At 44.6% G+C, this 23476-nt stretch overlaps 1 protein-coding gene across 3 annotated transcripts in view; it reads left to right on the forward strand.

Moving 5' to 3' along the window:
* col4a6 (collagen, type IV, alpha 6) overlaps nt 1–23476 on the forward strand; it is a 98755-nt gene that overhangs the window by 72713 nt on the left and 2566 nt on the right. Inside the window, exons 6-47 of one of the 3 annotated variants that reach the window (XM_079184719.1) lie at nt 129–173; nt 301–420; nt 566–628; nt 1551–1586; nt 1693–1755; nt 2365–2400; nt 2529–2570; nt 5857–5949; nt 6864–6917; nt 7088–7150; nt 7338–7382; nt 8051–8104; nt 8601–8670; nt 8786–8890; nt 8974–9123; nt 9456–9506; nt 11321–11416; nt 11524–11681; nt 11801–11983; nt 12075–12258; nt 14979–15050; nt 15300–15407; nt 15516–15734; nt 16002–16160; nt 17926–18096; nt 18189–18332; nt 18640–18762; nt 18857–19038; nt 19120–19183; nt 19275–19349; nt 19514–19621; nt 19715–19822; nt 19928–19999; nt 20324–20443; nt 20535–20651; nt 20798–20959; nt 21045–21143; nt 21227–21376; nt 22046–22162; nt 22626–22817; nt 22988–23159; nt 23270–23384. In XM_079184719.1, coding sequence (XP_079040845.1) covers nt 129–173; nt 301–420; nt 566–628; nt 1551–1586; nt 1693–1755; nt 2365–2400; nt 2529–2570; nt 5857–5949; nt 6864–6917; nt 7088–7150; nt 7338–7382; nt 8051–8104; nt 8601–8670; nt 8786–8890; nt 8974–9123; nt 9456–9506; nt 11321–11416; nt 11524–11681; nt 11801–11983; nt 12075–12258; nt 14979–15050; nt 15300–15407; nt 15516–15734; nt 16002–16160; nt 17926–18096; nt 18189–18332; nt 18640–18762; nt 18857–19038; nt 19120–19183; nt 19275–19349; nt 19514–19621; nt 19715–19822; nt 19928–19999; nt 20324–20443; nt 20535–20651; nt 20798–20959; nt 21045–21143; nt 21227–21376; nt 22046–22162; nt 22626–22817; nt 22988–23159; nt 23270–23384 — 4560 coding nt within the window. Of the gene's footprint in view, nt 1–128; nt 174–300; nt 421–565; nt 629–1550; nt 1587–1692; nt 1756–2364; nt 2401–2528; nt 2571–5007; nt 5098–5856; nt 5950–6863; nt 6918–7087; nt 7151–7337; nt 7383–8050; nt 8105–8600; nt 8671–8785; nt 8891–8973; nt 9124–9455; nt 9507–11320; nt 11417–11523; nt 11682–11800; nt 11984–12074; nt 12259–14978; nt 15051–15299; nt 15408–15515; nt 15735–16001; nt 16161–17925; nt 18097–18188; nt 18333–18639; nt 18763–18856; nt 19039–19119; nt 19184–19274; nt 19350–19513; nt 19622–19714; nt 19823–19927; nt 20000–20323; nt 20444–20534; nt 20652–20797; nt 20960–21044; nt 21144–21226; nt 21377–22045; nt 22163–22625; nt 22818–22987; nt 23160–23269; nt 23385–23476 lie in introns of all 3 variants that reach the window. The other 2 variants (XM_079184720.1, XM_079184721.1) reach the window with 2 other exon arrangements.

Below are 23476 nucleotides of genomic sequence, written 5' to 3' on the forward strand. Positions count from 1 at the left end.
TGTTGAAATATCGATTCATTATAATGCACGACTGAAGCTAAAGGTTCATGCTAAACAGTTAGCATGCTTTCACCAGCAGGTGTCGCTATTATCACTGATTATGAATGACGGTTTATCTGCTAACACAGGGGCCTATGGGAGTACCGGGGTTCCAAGGAACAGATGGAGTACCTGTAAGTAACATCAATACACAACACGACACGTGTTCCTGATCATCCTGTGGTTACAGTCATAGTCTCTGTATTTTCATAAAGCTAACACTCCGATGTGAAGCAGGCCTTTTGACTCTTTTGATTGTAGGGTCACCCTGGTCAGGACGGTGGACGAGGACCATCGGGACTGGACGGATGTAACGGGACCAGAGGAGAACCCGGAGCGCCCGGCTACGGGCTCGGAGGACCCGGAGCACCCGGATTTGCTGTGAGGACAAACTTCCATTTCTCTTTGTATCACTTTATGTATTTGAGCATGTTTGAAGTCATCATATAGAGAATACAGGTGAATATTATTGTCGCTGCTTTGTGATAGATCGATTAATAGTGACGGCGTCCTTTTACTCACACAGGGGCCTTCTGGGCCGAAGGGTCAGAAAGGAGAGCCTCGGTTCATCTCTGATAACGGCATCACGGTAAGATTTCATACTTCCCTCTTCTTCTTCTTCTTCGTGTTATTCTTTGAGTCCATCTTCTTTGTCGTTGAGTTGTTGTTGTTCATCACTGCTGGTGTTATTACATGTTTAATATGTAATTAGAGTAGTTTGAGCTTGTTTTCCCGCCGTACTGGTTTCTGACTTTTGTCCTTTGGAGGAAACAAGCTCATGGATTTGGGGCTTTTTACTGACTTCATTAGCAAAGTGTGGCTTTGATGTTTAATCTTTTCTTCGCTTTTGACTGTGGGAACATGATGTTCCCACATTCATTGAACATCGAACATTTTCACGAACATCTGATATTTGAAAAAATAAGAAAATATTCTTTCTGTTGACTTTGGAAAAAGTTTACTATTGTTAAAGTTATCCAAGCTCAAAGATCTGAGAAGTTTTGTTATCGTCATCAAGAGAGCTGTGTTTTTAATCCAGCTAAGTGTGTGTTTGTCAGACATGTAAAGTTTTGTGTAAAGTTGTTTTTGGTGTGGATTTGTTCTGCGATTCAAAATTTCAAGACTGTAACACTCTGAATAATCTGCACCACATTTCCTACATAAAATATTCACATGACCTCTAAAAATGTTACAATGTTAATGTTTTTTTTTGTTGAAGTTTTGGATTATTTTCATTTATAGAAACAATGTGGTTGCAGTTGCATGGTACGGTTATGGTACATGCATAAATCAGCGCTGAGCCAGCCTGCAAAGCTGTGTGTGGCCACCAGGTGGTGCCACAGTAGAGCTGATAGTAAACATGGTGGCGTCCTGCTTAAACCTCCTCTGTGTACAAAACCCTAATAATCCTAAACCAGGTTTATTCTCCATTAACCAGTCAGCGTGAGTGTCAGGTTGTCTTGATAAATGAAGAAGATGCTGATGATGTGTTTTTGCTTCTTTTTTTTTAGAGTTATCCAGGTTTGCAAGGAAGAGACGGTCCACCTGTAAGATTCCTACTTTTTTCTGCTCACCGTGCAACAACAGATAATCGATACATGTTGAGCACTTTAAATGCAGAGTTCTGACCCGCTGGTGTTTTTGTCTCTGCAGGGTATCACAGGTCCTGATGGTCTGCCTGGTTTTCCGGGTCCGAGGGGCCCTGAAGGCTACACCGTACGTCAACTAAGTCATCAGACGGCTCCCTGCCTCTTACTGTCACATCACATGTTTAAGCTTCAAACATCAATTTTATTTCTCTTTTTGCGGAAATGAAATTGAATATACCACAACATACTTCATTGTTACATGAACTAGTTTTAATCAATTCACAAAGGTTTCAGATGATGTCATGATAAGTCATCCGATTTAGGAGTTTAGCTTTTATCTTACTTAAAAATGTTTTTTTTTGTTTACTTTTTATTTCTAACATTTTTAAACATTTCCTTTCAAGACTTTAACTTTTTTTTTAGATTGAGAATAAAGAAATAATAATACATTTAGTCATTTCTATTCAATTATCAGGTAACACTATTATTACATTATTAGTCAAACATATTTTACAGTTACGGTTTCCATTAAACGGTATAAGAATGTTAATATATGTGCAGATTTTGTTTGTTTTTTGCATGATTCATCTTATTCTAACCACCATTAAATCTTTGCAGACACTCATATTTCTATCCATCTAAGAATATTTAGAATATGTATTCAGTTGAAGCATGTGTGAATATTATTCCTGACTGTGTCTGTTCCACTGAGTCTGTTTTGGTCGTCTGTCTCCAGGGCCCGCCTGGTCCTCCCGGTCCTCCAGGGCTGATGGTAAGTAAAATAATAGAATAGAATAATAACAGAGCACTTTGATTTATTCTATTATGTTAGTTTTTATCATTTAAAGATTGTTGCTTTTGTTCCTCCAAGTGTGTTTTGTGAACCCCGTTGTTTCTTAGGGGAGCCGTAGTGACGGATTTGTAGGAGAGAAAGGAGACAAGGTACGCTTTATTAACTGGAGACTTGAGATTTAATCACACACACACACACACACACACACACCGTTAACTGCCTGTTGAGTGAGTGCAACATACATGATTCATTATTCTTGTCTCTTGTAGTTCTTCCATCGACTTTATGATCACTATAATACCAATGAAAGCCATTTAGACGGCGTGTAAATGCTTCATTTGCCTTTTACCAAAGTATTCGATTTATTTGTTTGGTGTTAATTCACACACACTTTGTATGATGCATGAAACAAACGTGTGAAATGAGCTGCGAGTGAGATTGAGGATACTTCATCGCCGTGATGTCATCTCAGGCGCTAGTTTGAGATCCGGAGCAGACGAGTAGAATCCACAACACTCGACTTAAAGACAATAAAGAGACTGACAGAAACAGTCTGAGGTCGAAACCAGTCGCTCTTTTAGAGCATTATGTCTAAATAAAGAGTTGTCAAATGTTTGTTTATTTACTACCAAACGTTGATGAGACTCTTTGCATTAAAGCTTTTTGGAGTAAAATGTTGTGGTTTCTACTCTTGCTCTCACTTACATCCCGTAAACGTCAGCGATAGACATTGAAACAGCAGGCTTAGAGTGCCCTGGCTGGGTCCTGTGTGTGTGTGTGTGTGAGTGTGTGTGTGTGTGTGTGTGTGCATTTATGTGTGTTTGTGAAATGAATTGTTTAATGCATGTTAAAATCTGACTGGTGGTTCCTTGACAACCTGCTCTTCTTCCGTCCAACACATGAATTCACCCTCCATCTATCCTGCCCTCCTTTAACCCCACCCATCCCTGCATCCCTCCATCCCTCCTCCCTCCTCTTCCTCCTCCTCCTCCTCTCCATCCCCAGACTGACTACCCAAACTGTGTGTTGCATCCGTCTCCTGTATGATAAAAAGATCACATGAACCTACTCGATTCTGTCTGGTTTGTTCTTTCAAATGCTCCGTGCTGCCGCTGAGACAAGTCGCAAACTGTAGAAATTTAAATAACATCTGGAATCAACGTGTCATTATGAGTCATAATCAAATCTCAACCCCCCCCAAAATACAAACATCTAATTGAAATATGGTTTGTGACTTGACCGGTGGCATTGCACACTTGTTCCCCTCACTGGTGTGTGACAGTTCAGAGATTTTACATGATGAAGTTTTTCTCCCAAATTGAATAGAAAAAGATTTTTAAATAATTCATGCATTTTTTGGCATTTAATATAAAAAAATTCAGCTTAAATCAAAGCATGAGACAAGTAATAAAAAGATAATACTTCAATATAAAATAATAAACTTCAACACAGGAGTGTCTGAGCTGTCACTCTGGAGGACGATCTGTGGACTGTAGCTGGTGCTGGAATCACTTGCTCCTACTTCCCATGTTGCACTTTATTCCCCCCCCCCCTTTTTTTAATCACATTTGGGTGAATTCTGGGATTTGCGGTTCATTTGCCTGCTCTTTGACTCCTCAACCTCCATCCACCCATCTCACTCACAGCAACCACACCACGAGCACTAACAAGTCCTCTTCCTCACACACTGCATGGCACGGTATGCTCGACCCGACGAGCTCAGAAGGATTCAGGGTTGAGCTGAATGTGGAAACAGCCGGGATCACTGTTGAGCCTGTTGAGAAATTCAAACTGTTAATTCTTAAAATGGATCACCGAGAAACTCAAGATTAAGTATCCCTGAGCTCTCTCTTCTCCTGCTCTCTCACTCTTCCTCTTTCATCCATCTATCATCTCTCATCTTTCATCCATCTATCATCCATCCATCTATCATCTATGTGGCTGAAAGTGTGTGGACAATTGTGCTTTTTGGGCACTTTTTGTTTGAGGTAATTTCCCAACAAAGTATTTTTGTTAACATTTTCCTGAGCAGACGTCACAAAGTTCTTAAAATAAATAAATACAAATAATAAAAAGACTGATAATACATTTGTTTTAAATGTCACAAAACATGATTAAAAATAGAAGCAGCAGAACAGGAGAGATTGTCTTTTTTTTATTCCACACGTTCTTCTTCCTTGTCAAAACGTGGCGCCTACATTACCCACAATGCAACCCGGCGGTTCAGGTGTAAAACTGACGTAGCCTCCAGCCTGCAGCAGAGATGTCTCACTTCTCTGTGACTCCACATCACCAGATGTGTTTTATCAGACTTCACACAGCGTCACAGTCTGCTTTAGTTTTGAATATTCCGCTGTCCACATACTTTTGTCCATGTAGTATATTTCTCTCTTTCTATCTGCTCTTTTTTCTTTCTCCTCTGTTTTTTTTGTTCATATTTTGCTGCTCTTTTCCTCCAACTCTCATCTATTTATTTTCCTCTCACCTCCCATCTTGTCCTCCTTCCTCCTCCTGTTTCTCCTCCACCTCCATCTGCTCTAATATCCTGATTGGCTAACGGTGTGTTGTGTGTATTTCGGACTCCAGGGCGAAGTGGGTGTTCCCGGACCCAGTGGTACTCCCGGCGACGGGTCGCTAAGAAGCGAACAAACTCTCACTATCTACAAAGGAGATAAGGTAACACAGCAAGGGAAGGCTAGGAGCAGAGGACACACACACACACACACACACATACACAGATGTGGTGGGGTTTCACCAAAAAAGTGTTAGAAAGACGGTCAATAACAAAACAGGCAGCAGGCTGTTTGATGTTTGAAACTAAAGGGTAAATATAAGAGGAAGAGGAGCAGTGATTACAGCAAACTTTACGGCCACGGAGGAGGAGGAGGAGGAGGAGGAGTGGACGAGGTTGGTCCAACGGAGCGTCAGTGTAGCATCTTTTTTCTGCCACTTTGTATTATAACGTGTGATTTATAGATAAAAAGGGGTAAAAAATCAAACTAGTCTTTATGCAGATTCTTAGATAGCCCTCTGACCTTTCAAAATAAAGGCTTTCGTCATCAGAAATACATGAAAATAAAACATATTTCTATCAAATTTTGTGGCTTTTGAACCAAAACTATAGGCCCCTCCCATTGAGGTGTAACTCAACCAATCGGACCCTTTCTGCCTCCAGAGACACTTGGATTGTGGTAAAGGTTTAACTAAAGCAACGACCTTCGTTCTGACCAGCCTCACATCATCACCCCACTACCTCCTCCGCCCGCTCTGTGCACAGCAGCCCCTCCAGTGGCTTCATCCACAGTCACCTCTCCCGCTCCACTTCCCCCCAAACGCCCCAAAACTCTGCCCGTCGTCTCCGTCTCCACCTCCACCTGCCCCCCCCCCTGGTGATAAGCGTAAACGGCTCTCTCTCCCCTTGATTACGGCATCCAGGGCGACGTGGGATTGCCCGGTGACCCCGGCCAGCCAGTGATCAATGGCGTTGTGGAGTTTGTGGGTTTTCCCAAAGGAGACAAAGGAATGCAGGTTTGTTGGAAAACGCAACTCTTGTCCTAGTCGACGTTTTTAAGAGCTGCACTGTGTCAAAGACGGACAAATACAGACGCGTGTCCTACGTCCAACCTAACCTCTTAAGTCAGAAAAATACCAGATACGTTTGTAGAACAACGTGTATGGTTTTGCCCAATAATCCCAATAAATCCATTAGTATTAATCTCAGTTCAAAACTGTATAAAATGAACTTGCAAGAGCTGTTAGCAGACTCGCTGTCTTTGTTGTTGCATTCAAAGACACTCCAACATCTAAATGTGTTGGCTATTAAACTACAAACTCTTTTTTTTATCCTTTTCATGACATGATGGTTTAATTTTTACTTTTTTACTTTTTTTCCCAGTATTCAAATTATAAACGCAAAAGCATCCTTGAATGCATCAACATGCAGCTTTAATATCACACAATGACGATGCAACGTCGACAAAAACCTTCAGGGAATCAAACATTCATTGCGATGATGGAAGCTGACACACAGAAATCCAGTGGCTCCGAGGAAAAGAGGAAATCATGAGAACTAGACTACTAATGTTCTCTACTGTGAACATTAGAAATCCCTTGTGTTGCAAAACCATCGAGACAAAAATGCTCCGAGTCATCGTCCCTGGGTCCCTCCGCGTTCCAAGCCCAACACAGAGCTCCTTCTCTGGGGCTTGAAGAGCGCCGGACACCTCCGACGTTCCGCTTGATCCACAATATATTCCCATCAAGAGTTAATTCTGGTGTTAGCCGGGTGGTTTTCTGTTGTCTTTTGAGTGAGGCTTTTTACAGTTTGCACGGACGTACAAAGGTGAGTTTAAATCCAAAGAATGTTTTAAGAGTTCATTTACTGCAACATGACGCTCTTCTCATGTTCACCTTTGTCCTCCCTCCGTCTGTCTCTCCCAAAGGGTGAGACTGGCTCAAAGGGGGTCAGAGGGTTCCCCGGCAGTCCTGGCAGACCTGTAAGTGTTTGTTTTTTCTCCCAGAAACATCCATTTTTAATGCTATTTCTGTACAATTAATGCAACAACTCTACAACTCGACTCTAAGAATCAGAGAGGTTGTTGAAACAGCTGAGAGATCAATATATTCCCCTTATAATGTATTGTATCGTATTCTTTTTACTATCCAGGGACCTTTCGGCTTTCGTGGTGAACTTGGAGAGAAGGGCATTCCTGGGTACCCCGGTGCCAGAGTAAGAGCTAACAGCTGACCGTGTTACACCACATCAGAAGTAGAATTGTGTGCATTTTGTTGTATAAGCCCTCCGCACAACTGGAGATTCCTTACTTCTTCTCGCGTGGCGATGTCTGTTGTCAAATATGCACCTTTCCTTTCCCTCTTCTTCTGTGGTGGATGTCGTCTTTGATTCCACCAAACAGGGCGCTCCTGGTTTTAACGGGCCTCCCGGACCTCCAGGACAACAGGTGGGCTTCTATTAACTGATCAGTTGAAATATTCAAAAGCTGAGACGTCAATATTATGAGCCGTTGTACTTTTACCGTAGACACAGAAAATACTCATTTCTGATTGGCTAACAGGTGTCACTGCAAATCGTGTAACAGGACACTTCAAACTGTTTTATCATCACACAAGTCTTTGAAATGTCTACAGGACCAGATACATCACAGAGGAAACTCTTGTATTTACTAACTTTAAATGATTATTATTTTTAAAATGTGGAGTAAAATGAAGTGAAGTAGAAGCATAAAGTCTCTGAATATGGGAAAGTACCTCAAAATTGTACTGTACTGAACTACAGTACGTCACTAAATGTACGTCTGTTGGTGTCCTGAAAGATGAAATAATGGGTGAGGTGGAGGAGAAGAAAGCCTCCATGTTCTTATATCAGGACACATTCAACATGTAGATATGGAAGGCTCCTATAGTGCAGATTAAACCCCATCATCCATACAGTACATTTAAATCAGATTTAGTTTTTAACATTTTATATTTGTATTCACAGACACACACACACATTGCCATTAAATGACGGATAACAGTACAACGTCAACAACACAACAGGACAACAACTCAAACTTAAATAACGACAATAAAATGATATAACTAAACCTCTTTCTTTTTGTCCTGACAGGGATTCAGAGGTACTCCAGGTTTCGCGGGGCCCTCAGGATACACAGGAGCAAAGGTAACACGAGTTTGTGTTTCTTACTGAAACTTAGAATAAACACTGTTTGTTTGATGGATTTGGGACAACAGTGTTGCCATATCTTTTTCTCCCAGCAGGTAGCGCCATCGTTTCTTAAATACATTTTTGCCTTGGCTACTTTAATTTGGGGAAGCATTCAGCTGTCAGGAGAAGAAAAAAACTGAAAACTTAGCTTTGTGATGAAGAGATATAAAATAATGACTTATCATCTCATAATAACGACTTATTATCTCAAAATAATGACTTATTATCTCAAAATAATGACTTATTATCTCAAAATAATGACTTATCATCTCATAATAACGACTTAGTATCTAAAAATAATGACTTATTATCTCATAATAATGACTTAGTAGCTCATAATAACGACATAGTATCTCAAAATAATGACATATCTATAAAAAAAAAGACAGTATCTCAAAATATTTTTTTATCCCGCTTATGTGCTATTTTGTCCTGAACTTGTCTCTAACAGGGAGACCAGGGCGACCCCGGAGCACCAGGACCTCCTGCTTACGTTAGTGGTCAGGGCACTGCTGTTCAAGGTAACACACAAACCTAAACTAATAGTTTAATAGATCAACCACAGGTTTACTGTGAGTTATTGTTTAATATGTGCAAGTGTCCCGTGTTGAGCGTCTCTTCTCTGATTGGCTGTAGGACAAACAGGTGACCCGGGTCTCAGTGGCCTGCCCGGAGCCCCCGGTGACCAGGGATTCCCAGGATACCCAGGACCACCAGGCCAACCAGGCGGTTATGGCTCAAGTAGGCTCTTCTACGCAGAGATGCAATGGGTTTATTTTTATAAAATATAGCTTAAATTAACCCAAATCTGTCCTCACGTGCAGGTGGTCCCGGATCCTCAGGTTTTCCCGGGACCCCCGGCCCAAAGGGAGAGAAAGGTAACCCAGGCGTACCAGGCTACGGCGTCGAAGGAAGCCCCGGCACTCATGGACCCCCCGGACCCCCCGGCACTCCTGGACCTCAGGGCCCTACGAGTACGTTCACGCACAAACGACTAACAAAAGCTCTCCCTCCACAGGTGGTCGTGAGAAGGATTGGCTTGTTTGAGAGATGAGAAGACTCCCGATCGCAATGAAACAATCTATTTTAAACTTCACTTTTTTTAATTTTACATCCTGTTTATGTTGTCTGCTGTTTATTTGACTGTGACAAAGCACTTTGAGGTGGATTCCTCGCATGAAAGGAGCTAAAATGATTCAATTTGTTTTTTACCAGCCATAAAAGCCAATTTACCTCTTAAAGTATAAGACAAGATAGAAAAGAGACTTTAAAGCATCATGGCTGACTGATTTAACTGTCCTCCAAGGCTTTTCCGTTGAACCCTGCATCATCTATCCTGAGTGGACCGGGCCCAAAGGCAGGTATCCTAAACGCGGCCATATTGCCATAACCGCCATGGCAGTATTCAGCCCGCCTAAGGGAAAATTCAAATCAAACAAAACACAACTTTCAGCTGGCAGTATCTAACTGCCAAAAAGCTTTTTTTTATTTGTATTTAACGCTATACTCTGTGGAGGGTGCGGTGGTAAGTATAGTTAAGAAGAGTGAAGGCCATTCTTCAGACTTGGATGGGAGAGCCTCTCTACTCCAAGCTGCTTTTCTCTCCTCTTTGGCCACAAGGTGTCGCCCTGCTGCCGCGCAATTCACTGATTTTACATGGACGTCGATGCATGGCGGCAGCGTTGTTTTGCAAACAGGGATTTCATTTTATCGGCACAAACAGGTCAAACGAAGGAAGACAAAAAGAAATGAGGGACTCAAACAGAAAGAAAATGATAGCATTAAGAATGATGATCTGTTTGTTGGCAACATTTCATCTCTAGGACATAGTTTGAAGGGACAGTGTGGATGTTTTGAAGTCAGTGCATCCTACAGTAGATGGAGTTTGGAGAAAGTACACTTATCGCTTTAAGTGTACGCTATATTTATAGTATTCTCACTGCTTTACCTTGCTTGGAGCTAAAGCTATTGTATTCATCTACGCTCTTGTCAAAGCCACGGGACTCCATTGACAAAACCTCGCAGAACACAGGGGGTTACAGGTCTACCGCTGTCTCGATCGGTTAGTTTGTTTGTGTAGTTTGACTTTTTGTGTTTTATATGGTAAGTTTGGATTCACAAAAGTCACTCAACAACACAAACAAACTAACCGATTGAGGCAGCGGTAGACCTGCAACAAGGATGTCGTTAATGGAGTCTGGTGGCTTTGAACAGAGCGTAGATAACCGCTTCAGTTCCCCGTCAGAAAGAGCTGTTTGACGACAAGATAAAGCGTTGAACATATTGTAAATATAGCGTACAATTAGACCGATATTGATTGTTTTAGGTGTCCAAAATACGTCCACTGCAGGTCATAGCTTTGCTCCCGTGCTCGTACTCCTGTAGTTAAAACACTGAACATGGTTCAGTAGCTCATACAGATTCCTTTAAACCAACTATAACTGTATTTGGTGGTGAAAGAGTCTCAGCTCAAAGGTTTCCTTACCAATGATTCGTCATCCTTGAACCTAGACAGGGTCATTATCTCCGTCCTCGGCCTTAGAATCTCTTCACCATAAAGCTCCAGAGTGAACTTCCATTCTCAGATAATATCACAAATGTTTATTTGTTCACAGTTTGTCTGCTTTGTTTGTGTCGGTGCTAAACTGCAACGCACTATGCATGCTGCTAGCTCTTCATGGCCATTATAGTCGATGTAAAATCACTGAACATGTTCAAGTACAATGCTGTTTTATATTTTAGTACGATATAAACAAGTTAATGCTTTTTATTTTTATTTGTTTGAGGTAAGCATCTGTCGTCTTGCAGCAGCTGCTGAACTCTTTCATTTTACTCGCTGACCAAAGAGACTAATCCTGATTCCACACTGTGACACCGAGCTGCACTCGCACTGTGCTGGTTTAAATCTAATACATTCAATATTTAAGTGCATATAAAAATAAGTAAGTAACAATAAGATATCTTTTTTTTTTTTAATCTTACAACAGTCAGTGCAGTTCAGCTCAAGTTCAAACAGTGTGAAATCTAAAAACAATGTCATGTGTATGTTACTTGTGGCTACTTTGTGGCTTATTTACCATTTCAACCTCTAATTGATTCAACTGTGTGTGTGTGTGTGTGTGTGTGTGTGTGTGTGTGTGTGTGTGTGTGTGTGTGTGTGTGTTCTTGCAGGTGGTCCCGATATTCTCCCCAATACTCTCCCTGGACAACCTGGACCTCCTGGCGCCATAGGAGAGCCGGGTGAAAGAGGATACAATGGCTACAGAGGTTAGCATCGCTGCTAATTCTTTGACCAATCCCTGAAAAAACGCATCTTGCATTTAAGCCCCTTTCACTGTCACTGCTTTGTTGTCCCGTTTCCCTTCGTCCTGCAGGTGATCCCGGCGACTGTAACTGCCTCGGAGGAGGCACCTCAGGGCTGCCCGGGTTACCTGGAGCCCCAGGAGTCAACGGCAACCCCGGCTTCGCTGGACGAAAGGGGGAAGTTGGTGACGGCGGCTCACCTGCCTTTAATGGCGTCCAGGGACCTCCTGTAAGTTTGGATTTTTAGTATTTTTCTTTTGTTGACAGCTTCCGTCCCACTTTGCATCCACACGTTATTTGTTGTAAAGCCAAGTCCCACAAGCGTCCGTCACTTCTGTCCTCCTGCAGGGTCGTGCTGGCGACAGAGGGTACTTTGGTCGTAAGGGAGAGAAGGGGACGTCCTACTACCCCAACCTGGGTTTAGGGGTGAAAGGAGAGATCGGAGGCACTGGACCCAGAGGACCGACAGGTGAAACTGGAACACCCGGCAGAGACGGAGTGCCTGGCTTCCCCGGGTCCCCCGGACCCCCAGTGAGTGCTTCGACACACAGTATTCACGTCAATCTATAAGGTTTGAGCAAGTTCTTAAAAGGAGGGATGCTTCTTTGCTTTTCCTCTGCAGGGCGACGGCGGCTACGGCACAGTTGGAGAGAAAGGTTTCCCAGGGTTCCCCGGGACAAAGGGTCATCCCGGCGGCCCCGGCGAGCCCGGTGTCGGCTACGCCGGCACACCCGGCTTCCGCGGAGAGCCCGGAGACCCCGGTATTTTTGGGCTGCCTGGGCAACCAGGTTTACCCGGACCGAAAGGTAAGTGATGCCGAGGAGGAGGAGCGAGTGAAAAGAAAGGAGAGGACGTGTGTGTGTGTGTGCGTGCGTGTGTGTGTGTGTGTGTGCGGATGTAATGACTTATTCTCCCCACAGGGTGAAAACCCCCGAACCATACATCCATCCCATCCAATCAGTGTTCTGTAGTTACCGTAGCATCCTCATCCTAACACCCTAGACCAGTAGAGGACGTCTCCTCGCTGAAGCAGCCACACGGACCCGAAGGGGACGACATGTTAGACTTTCTCTCCCCGCACCTTCATGCCTCGGCTGCTGCAGTTAACTCCATGATTAATGGTCTCCATTAATGTGCTTATACACTTCTTCTGCAGCCAATAATCTCAAATCCATGAACTGCTTCCTTTGTTGACTGATGAGATTTTTTTTTTATTGCTGATTGTGCGACAGATACTGTGCTTCTTTGGTCTCAGAGGAGTTTATTCACTCGCTCAATATGCGATTCACAAATCAGGTAATAATTCAAATGAGTTGGATTTGGTTGCTCTTTGAAAGGATGATGCTGGTGTCAGTACAAGAACCCACCGAGCCAAATGTTGTTTAAAGGACATTAAAAAGATATTAAATATGAATCTACACTTAAAAGATTGTCTTCTGATTTAAAGAATTATTTATGTATACATGCAAATACAAAATGGCATGTTTTTGGTTCTTTCAAATTGTCACAATATCAGTGACAAACAGCTGGCTGATTTCAGCTGTTACTTTGGGACATGTAGAGCCAGACAGGTTAATGTGATTAACATTTGTATTAACCAGAACAAAAGTCAAAATCCAACTGGGTTCAACAGTAAAAACAAGCCAACAAAACAAAAGAATCAATGCATCAAAGATGAATTAATTTAGCTCACAACGCTAAATGACACCAGCAGCCTCCTTCAGACTTCCTTTAATCCGGTTCTTCTTCTCCTCTGAGACCAAACGACACAAAGTCCTCAGCAGCAGCTGGGCCACTCATGGTGCTCTCACACCATGACGCTAATGCTCAACAACTCATTCATTTTGCTCTTAATACGAAGGTTATTGTCACTCACATGAGCGGAGAGAAAACCAAGAGAGAAGATTTTTAGCCGTTACATCTCTCTCTCTCTCTCTCTCTCTCTCTCTCTCTCTCTCTCTCTCTCTCTCTCTCTCTCTCTCTCTCTCTCTCTCTCTCTCTCTCTCTCTCTCTCTTCTCATTGAGTGGAATAACCTATTTTTAAGCATTTTTACTTTGAAGCCAGCATTTCAATATGCTTAACTGAATGAGCCTTGAATTAATTGGATGGAATTGATTGCTGATTTGCTGATTTGCTGATATCTGTTTGATGAAAAAAAAAAAAGATTAAATTGCTTTATTGCCGCATGCAAATGACCCTGACTGGCTTTGTATGCTGCCATCTCCTCCCCCCCCCCTCTCTCTCTCTCTCTCTCTCTCTCTCTCTCTCTCTCTCTCTGTCTGTCTGTCTGTCTGTCTGTGTCTCTCTCTCTCTCTCTCCTCCCCCTCTGTGTCTCTCTCTCTCTCTCTCCTCCCCCTCTGTGTCTCTCTCTCTGTCTCTCTCTCTCTCTCTCTCTCTGTCTCTCTCTCGCTCTCTCTCTCTCTCTCTCTCTCTCTCTCTCTCTGTCTCTCTCTCTCTCTCTCTCTCTCTCATCCGTCCATCCCTCCCTCTCTCTGACCTTCCTTGTGCATGTGTATCTGTCCAGGTGAAAACAGCTGTGCGGGGGTTAATGACGCCGGAGAGGGAACGGGTGGGTAACTAACTTTTTCATCCACCAGCCAGAGTAACGAGTCCCGGGGGGAACAACGGAATTTACAGCTTTTTAGATCCAGGCCACCGGTGGGTTCATAGAACATCTCGTGCTTGGCCAGAGCTTATCGGCCCAACAGGAAATGACATCATTAGATGGGAATTGAAAGTGCCACTTTATTCAGTTAATCAGGTTATCGTCTCATCATGTGTTCACAGTGCAAGTCAAGTTTGGTAGACGTGCAGATGTGCAGACCTTTGCTCTGCAGATGTTTGCTTTTGATAACGTTAAACCAAAGAGCTAGTGGGAAGAAAACATCCCCCAAATACACATGTAGGTGTTTATTTTACTGCTTTGTTATTAGTCCTTTGCAACCTCAGGGACTCCACTCCGGCCGAGTCAGTCGACGGTCGACGGTCAAGTTTCAGGTTTTACCCGAATATTCGCAGAGACAGTTACAAAACAGTTACTCTCCTCTTCCTCCGATCAAAGCTGCTGAAACCTGGCGCATGTTTTCAAGCCTCTGCTAAGTGCTTTTTTTTGGGGGGGGGAATATATGGAAATAATAGAACTGATTCCACAACACCAAAATTTAAATCACAGCTTTTTAACTTTTAATTTTTTATCCATCATACTCTCATTTATTTTTTTAACAGCTCTTAATTGTGATGAATTTTGCTACTAACTGCATTCAAAATACAACACACATAATAATAACAACAACATTAATACCCATGATTCAACTCGGATTAACCTAAATGAACATTTGGGGTGAATGGAGGCGACAGACAATCAACGGTGCGCAAGATATTCACAAGAATTTACTCTTTGAGAAACGATGTTAAAGGAATATTGTGTATAGCATATAGCACGTAGTTGTAGCCGTTTGTAGTCACTGCATGCGTCTGTCAAAGTGTTTAACGTGTGATCGCTAACCTGCGTGTGACTGCTACCAGGCCAAGTGTTACCTTGCTCCATACCCGGTGAGGCTGGAGACCCCGGTTACCCCGGCGGACCTGGACGACCAGGTACGATTCAACAAAGCGCTTCAGAAGAAATGTCATCGTGCTTTCTGTTGAAATAAGATTTATGAGCTTTTTGTCAAAATACAAGGTGTCCAAGCACTTGAAACATTATGTTTTTATTAACATTTTATTTCCTAGAGATGTCACTTTATTCTGTTCAGGTTATCACTCCTCATGCTAACTTCTATTTCTTATAAATAAACAAAATAAAACATCCTCATCATTGAAGTCATATCTGTTTGCGGTTGTCAGGTCTTAAAGGTGAGCCAGGTTTCCCAGGAAACCCGGGACGTCCCGGGTTTAACGGTGGCAAAGGAGAGATTGGAGACCCAGGTTTTGGAGGCCAACCTGGACCACAAGGTAAACCAGCGTGGCCTCTGTGCGATTTGTCATCCAGGTCGAATGAAAGTGATTCTGCCTTCGATCCGTCACCTCTAACGTCTCCTCCACCCTCTCTCCTCCGTGCAGGTTTCCCCGGACCCAGAGGGGATCCTGGACTTCCAGGTTCTCCAGGACAGAGTTTCGACGGAGGCAGGGCGAAGGATGGTGTTCCAGGGCGTCCTGGAGCCAAAGGTCAGCCCGGAGAGGTCCTGGGAGCCACACCCGGTAACCCCGGACAGAACGGTTTACCAGGAATCCCCGGAGACAAGGGCCAGCCCGGGACGCCAGGAGGACCTGGATCACCTGGTGGGTCTCAGACAGAGACAATCTTGCATTTAAAGGGTTAAAATTCTGAAAACGAATGAATAATTTGGTTGTTGTGATCGATGCCGAAGTTAGTGAAAAGATTGAACTCAGTGAAAATGGAAAAACAATATTTTTGGCAGTTTTTGAAGGACATCAGAGCAACTTTTTTAGAGGGATCCACGAGTGTTAAATCAGGCGTCTCTGTTGTTTTTGTCCACGATAAGAAGAAACAGCAGCATCTGTAACTGTCTCTCTTCCTCTTGTCAGGTGGTGACGGGCGTTTCGGTGTTCCCGGACTGAAGGGAGAGCGCGGCGTTGACGGGTATCCCGGTAGTCCCGGTCTTCCCGGCCTTTCGGGTGAGCCGACTTTTGGCATTCCCGGTCGGCCCGGAAATCCCGGCGGCAGCGGACTGAGCGGATCACCAGGTGAGGGGAACCGGGTCCAGTGTTTAATCTGTTTAATTTTGCAGGACATTTTATTCTGGTCTGTCTAAATAGAGTCATTCCTAGCATGATGTATAGAAGAAGACGTATGTTTTAGTTTAGATCTTGGCTGTTGTCTCTCACTCCTCGTTCTTTTCACTTTTACCCTTTTTCACTGTATTTCTTTCACGATCCTCCGTTCACGAATCGGACGCCACAGTTGCCTGTTTTTGTGCCTGTTGTTTATTTAAACTCTGCATCAAAAGAATGTCCTCTCTTCCTGTTTTGTATTTTTCTCTTTGTTTCCTCCTCATTTCCTCCCTCCTTTTCCTCACTCCACCACCATTATCTCCATCCATCCTCTCATCATCCCTCCATCCTTTTCTTGGTGTTGGGGTCATTCGGTATAGGCTGCCAAGGTGAGACACTCTCTCTCCACCACTCGCCCGTCCATCCGTCCCTCCGTCCCTCCGTCCCTCCGTCCTCCTGCTGTTCATGCTCTACTAGACCAAACGCTTTGACCGCAATGCTCCTCACGGTGTCCGCTTGCTCTCCATTTCTCACCCGTGCGGCAAAAAAAATGTCCATCTCTATAGATTCATGTTGGTGTCAGTGGGGTGTGACGAGCTGCTCACCCTGTCACAATCCACAAAAGATATTTTGTTTTGCAGCCGAGTGCAATTTGTCTTCTTTTTGCGGAGGGAGAGGGAAGAAATTATTTGTATTTTTAATCTTTTTTTCTTGTTTTTTTCCCACGTTTTCTTCAAAAATGAACTTCATTCTTTTATTTTATTTTTTAACTGTCATTGCATTGAAATTAATGTATCACACCCGACTGAAGGACAGCTGATTTGACAAAAAATACAATTGCGTAGCTTGATTAATGGTCAGATGGACATTTTTAGCTGTGAGAGATTCAGAAACAGAAAGTCCTCCAGAAATGTGACGGTTGATGTTTGGTTTTATTGTTGCAGCGAGCACTAACCCTCGTCGTTCAAGTACACCTCGAAGTGTAATCTGATGTGTTCATCGCTTTAATCGGCTCGTGTGGCTACTAAAGATTTGGGCTAAAGTGCTATTTAACAACATTAGAGGCATTCTTTCTTCACCCTTAAAAAAAGGACTTTTAATTTTCCCAGATCTGTGACGCGTCACGACAATTTAACGCAGCTGCGTGGATGTGATGGAAATGAGTTCTCTTTTTAAGGATGTAAACAGTAGTAGTAGTAGTGCGCCGTCCTGTCGGACAAACACACTTCAGGCGGTTGAACGTCGCTAATTCAGTCTGGAATTGCACTTGGAGTTTTTAAATATAACCGACGGAATATTTCAGTATATTAAAGATATGATCTGAAACATGTTTAAACATTTAAATCACTGCATGTTGCGCAAGAAGCCACAACGTGCTTGTATCTGTTCAAGTGCAATTGCAGCCTAACCAAAGCAAATACACAATGTAAAGGAACATGTGTGTGTGTGTTAAGAATACAAATAATGTGTAAGTTGCTATATTTATTAATAAATGTGTTGACGGTAAGTTCATTTATTATTTTAAAAATAAGGTAAGTTTATATTTGTTGGCTTTTAGTGAGTTTTGTGTCTGATTAAGTGAATTTATGTTTATTTTTTCATTTTCTTATGTTATTTATCCAGTTTTTTTAGACAGACGTGTCCATTCATGATGTAGATCGTGACCCGTGTCTGACTAAAGCGCTCTCCGTCTTCCTTTTGTCCGTCTCGTGTCCCGTCATCATCCGTCCTCCGCCAGGTTTCCCCGGTCGGAAGGGGGAAAGAGGAGACCCAGGTTTCCCGGGGCCGGCAGGAATGAAGGGAACCCCGGGACAGCCCGGCACCCCGGGATCACCAGGGTCTAGGGGACCCCCTGGACCACCAGGACCAGGAACTAGAGATGGAATCCCAGGAGTCCCAGGAAGGAAGGGTAAGCCGGAGCTACTGTTTATCACCACGGTTAATGTTCTAACGTCTCCTCGCTGTCACGGCAACATTTTCGTTCTGCGTCTCTTTCCACAGGTGAGCCAGGTTTCCCAGGACTGACGGGTTTCCCCGGACTACCAGGTCGACACGGAAGCCCCGGGTTCCCTGGAGGGAAAGGAGAGGCTGCAGGCCCCGGAAGAGACGGACTCCCTGGCGGTCCTGGATTCCCCGGACCGAAAGGTAGAGCGTCCAGAACAGGAAACAGGACGATGAGATCTGAGTCACAACCAGAGTTCCTTTAGTAAAACTGTGAGCAATTAAGCGACCTTTTCTCCCGCGACTAAGACGAGGCGATGACGAGCCGGCACCGACTCCATTACCTCTGCACCCCAGGTTTCAGAGCGTTTTATGCTCACGTTGGGGCCTCGATCATCTCTGCAGAATATGAATCCTTCGCTGCTGTGAAAGCAGCACCGTCATGGCTAGAAGTAGATAAACCCGGTGCTCTTTCGTTGACGCTAACATCAATGTGTTTTTACTTCTGTAGGTGAGAGAGGATACACCGGTCGCCCCGGTTTGCCCGCTCCTCCTGTTCGACAAGAGTTTGTGGAAAGAGGTGATCCCGGATCACCAGGAGGCAGCGGCCTTCCCGGCTTCCCCGGACCCAGAGGTAACACTACTTCCTGTTTACCGTATATTCACAACTGAGACACAGACTGTATCAGTTAAACCAACAAAAGCACATAATCTGATCAAATCTTCAGGTGACAAGGGTCTGCCAGGTACGCCCGGTCGTCAGGGTCTGCCTGGACTTCCCGGTTACGCTGAGCAGAGTAAAGGACAGCCGGGACAGCCTGGGTTCCCCGGGCAGCCGGGAAGTCCAGGTTACCCCGGGCCGAAGGGAGAATCTGGAATCATGGGATTCCCCGGCACGTCGGGACCACGGGTAAAAAAAAAACACACTCACAAAACGTAAACATGCAACAAGTTCAACCGGCGAGACTCAAGTTCTGACGCCTTCTTTCAGGGGGACGACGGTTCACCTGGTTTTCCTGGCAACCCCGGAGAGTTCGGTCGTTCCGGTGGAAAAGGTGAGTGTAAATATCCCGCCAACCCCCCAAAAAAATATCAATCACATCTGTATATGAATTCATAGATCCATCGTTTGACTCACATGTTCAGGTGCACCCGGAGAAAGTTATGGTTATCCTGGAGTTCCAGGAGCTAAAGGCCAGCCAGGAGAGCCAGGCTTCCCAGGTAAGACTCACCACAACCACACCGTACCTTAATATAAACGTGTTTCCTCTGGAATGTCCAACAGCCGCTCCTTTAAAGTGCTCTTAACTTCACACTCGTGTGTTGACGTTTTTCCCACCACTTTAAAAACATCTGATATCCAACATCTGATTGTCTCTCTTCAGGTGGCCGCGCCATCGACGGCGCCCCCGGGGACAACGGCTTTCCGGGAGGTCCAGGTTACCCCGGAACGAAGGGAGGTCCTGGTGAAGGAGGGCGGCCTGGAATAATGGGTGAGAGAGGCCGCTTCACTTCCTTCAAGACCTGACCAGACAGAGAAGAGCCAGACTCAGATAGTAACACATTTGCCCCCGTCTCCTCTGCAGGCTCCAATGGTTTCCCCGGGCCCAAGGGCCAGTCCGGCTACCCGGGAAGAAGAGGAGAAGACGGGACTCCTGGTCTGCCTGCAGGTCCTGGAGGTCCTGGAGCCAACGGTGAGAGAAATATGAACTTTTTGTTTCCACGTGAGACGAGTTAACACGACAAAAGGAAGAATATGAGCAGGTTCTGTAGACAAACACTCTGTTGTGTTTTTACAGGTTTGCCCGGATCCCCCGGTTTGGACGGACTTAATGGTCTTGGTGGACCTAAAGGCCTCCCTGGAACCCCAGGCAAGGACCTCATTACACACACCAGAATCATGCTTCTAGTGGCAGTTTGTGTGGAACTTTGACAAGAGTCAGAAGAGAGTTCATCCATTTCAAACAAATGGATGAACTCTGGAGACCAGGATGTAGAACATGTACTTGCTCAAGCCTCTCTCACCACAGCTTCTTTAAAACATTCAGTGCATTTATCGCTGATTATTTAAAATCCCACGTGACAAATACTCGTGCGTACAGAATAAACTAAAAGAAACAGAAGGGAGACTGTTCTGCAGTTTGCCGACGTTGAAGACGAGCTGCTGTTGAAGGTGTTGTTGTCTGTGGATCCAGGTCCGAGTGGAGGAGGTTTCCCAGGTTCCCCCGGTGCTCCAGGTTTTAAGGGGGAGAGAGGCGTCTCCTATCCAGGAGTTCCAGGCTACCCCGGACCGAAGGGAGAGAGAGGAGATTCAGGTGAGATGAAGGACGTTTGAAAATGCTCACTGAGTATATATTTAATGATACGATATCAAAAGTAAGGACTGCGGGTTTGTTTTTGTGTCAGGTGGTCCTGGACGCATAGGGTTCCCTGGTCTGCCCGGACCTCCTGGTCCCACTGTGGGGTCAAATATTCCCGGACCTTCTGGAGACCCCGGTCTCCCTGGACTGGACGGAGAGTATGGTAAATACATTTCCTCGGTCCAATGTCCTTTCCTTACTGTTCCTTTCCCTTTTCTCAACCTGATTTTCCCTTTTCGTTTCCTATCCTGTCATTTCCTTTCTTACCTCTCCTCCCCTCCTAACCCTCTCCCCTCCTCTCTCCTCCAGGTCTCCCAGGTCCTTCAGGTCCCCCCGGCCCGCCTGGTCCAGGCACAGCCCAGGGAGACAGAGGTGACTCTGGGCTCCCGGGCTTCCCCGGCTCCCCCGGCAGGAAAGGAGACCCGGGCATCCCCGGAGGCCCTGGACTCCCCGGCGGCTCCAACTTCAAAGGTGAAGACGGGCCCCAAAAACACCTCTAAACTCAAGTTATGACAAAATAAGAAATAAAGTAAAACATTGTGTCTCTGCTTTGCAGGAGGACGAGGTGAGACCGGCTACAGCGGAGGTCCTGGTCTCAAGGGTTTCCCCGGTGACCCTGGTTATTATGGTAACAAAGGACCCAAGGGAACACAAGGTAGGAGGACTTCAGTCATTCCACAGGTACATTGTGATGGTTCCCTTTATTCCCTCATATTCATCCTGTGCCTCGCTCTCCAGGCTATCCGGGTCGTAAGGGCGTCCCGGGAGTGGCGCGGTCACCGGGACTCCCCCCCTCGAGAATCTACGGAGAAATGGGTTTCCCCGGTGTAGGCGGCGGCTCCGGTGGACCCGGAGAACCTGGTCAGCCTGGAACGCCTGGACGCCCAGGTGAGCGGTGACATTTCAAATGATCTCTGCCATGTTGAAGACACTGTTTACTATTATAGCTCTTTATCATTAATGCCAATATCTTTTTTATTGTCTCCCTCTTTTTTATCTAAAAAAGTTAGATTCATGTCCGAGCGTTAAATATGAGGACTGTTAGCTTAGCTTAGCATAAAGGCTAAAAACAGGTATAATAGATTATGCTAGCTCTGTCGAAAGGTTAAAAGAAATCTACTCATGAGATGTAACGTGTTAATCAGTGAGCTTTTTGTGTTGCCTTTGTGCAGAGCCAGGCTAGTTCTTCCCCCTGTTTTCAGTGTTTATGCTAAGCTAAGCTAACCAGTTGGTGGCTATAGCTTCATCTTTGAGGCGTACATGAGAGTTGTATCGATCTTCTCATTTCATTCTCAGCAAAAAAGCAAATAAGTCTGTTTCCCAAAATGTTGAACAATTGCTTTACTGGCATAGCAAACATTATAACTAGTAAAGCATCAGTGTTTTAGGTATATGTACCTCTATTTGAATATATATATATATATTTAATATGTACATAAAGGTTGTGATTGAGTAAAGTACAGTTAATGTGTTGTTTTACACCGTAGAGAGACAGAAAATGAACAGATATGACAATAGACATGAAACTAAATGGCTGTCTGGACTCTCCTGCTGCAGGTCCTAAGGGTCGTCCCGGTCCAGTGGGTAAACTTGGCAGGACCGGATCTCCTGGTTTTCTCGGACCCATCGGCGACGCCGGACCCCCCGGTTTCCCCGGATCCACTGGAGAACAAGGTCAGCGGTCTGTCGGAGATGAAGCTTATTTCTAACTGTTCGGTCTCAGATGCTGAAGCAGAAAATGACAAATGTGGCACATTTTCCCTGTTAAAGTTGGTAGAAAACATAATAGAAGAAGTAATCAGACTTCTTACATTGTTACGTCTCCCTTCATTACATTATATTTTGACAAATTCATAATAATATTTTGTAATTTTCCTAAAAAGAGGATCTTTAGCTCTAAACTGTTGTGAATTTTAAAAGATGGATGCCGATGATGCTACAATTACAGGGTGAAAATGCTGTTTAATCGTTAAAAAGACATTTATTATTTATGTCATACAGTCTTGACACTGATTGACTATTTTTATTATTTCAGAAATCAATTTAATAATGACAAACACAGTTAAAAAAACGTGAATAAAATAGTATTAAAATAAAAGATATTGGGTCTACTTTCTCCTCGTTTCCTCTCCTTCAGGTCCCACCGGTGCAGTCGGTCGTCCCGGCTCTCCCGGCGGCGTCGGCCGCAGTTCCAGCATCGGCTACACTCTGGTGAAGCACAGCCAGAGCGCCCAGGTTCCCATGTGTCCTCAGGGCATGGCCACGCTGTGGGACGGATACAGCCTGCTGTTTGTGGAGGGACAGGACAAGGCACACAACCAGGACCTCGGTACGGAAAAACACTATTTATTCAGTTCCGTAACATGTTGTTACAGTCAAGAGTGAGATGTTTTTAAAGATAACATGTTGTATCAGATCAAATCTGTTGCAAAAAACCAGATTTCTACCCGAAAACTGGAAATTAGAGTCACCCCTCTCTCTCTCTCTTTGTGTCTCCAGGTCAGCCAGGGTCCTGCCTCCCCAGGTTCAGCACCATCCCCTTCCTCTACTGCTCCCCCAACGAGATCTGCTACTACGCCAGCCGCAACGACAAATCCTACTGGCTCTCCACAACCGCGCCCATACCCATGATGCCCGTGGCCGAGCAGCAGATACAACCTTACATCAGCAGGTACTGGAACCCGTTTGGGGGACAAGTAAATGTACCACACCTGTGTGTGTGTGTGTGTATTACATTCATCTCTCAACTCTCTCTCTCTCCTCTTGCAATGAACAATCCAGGTGTGCTGTGTGTGAGGCTCCGTCTCAACCTGTGGCGGTCCACAGTCAGGACATGACCATCCCCACCTGCCCTCCCCGCTGGAGGAGTCTCTGGATAGGATACTCCTTCCTCATGGTAAACTCAGGACTAAAACCAATTTCTCATGTAGGGTTCTGCGCAAAATTGGTGTCGAACAAATGAAGAAGTAACCTTCCTCCTCTCCCGTG

The sequence above is a fragment of the Pholis gunnellus genome (genome assembly GCF_910591455.1).
Source record: "Pholis gunnellus genome assembly, chromosome: 23".
NCBI lineage: Eukaryota > Metazoa > Chordata > Actinopteri > Perciformes > Pholidae > Pholis > Pholis gunnellus.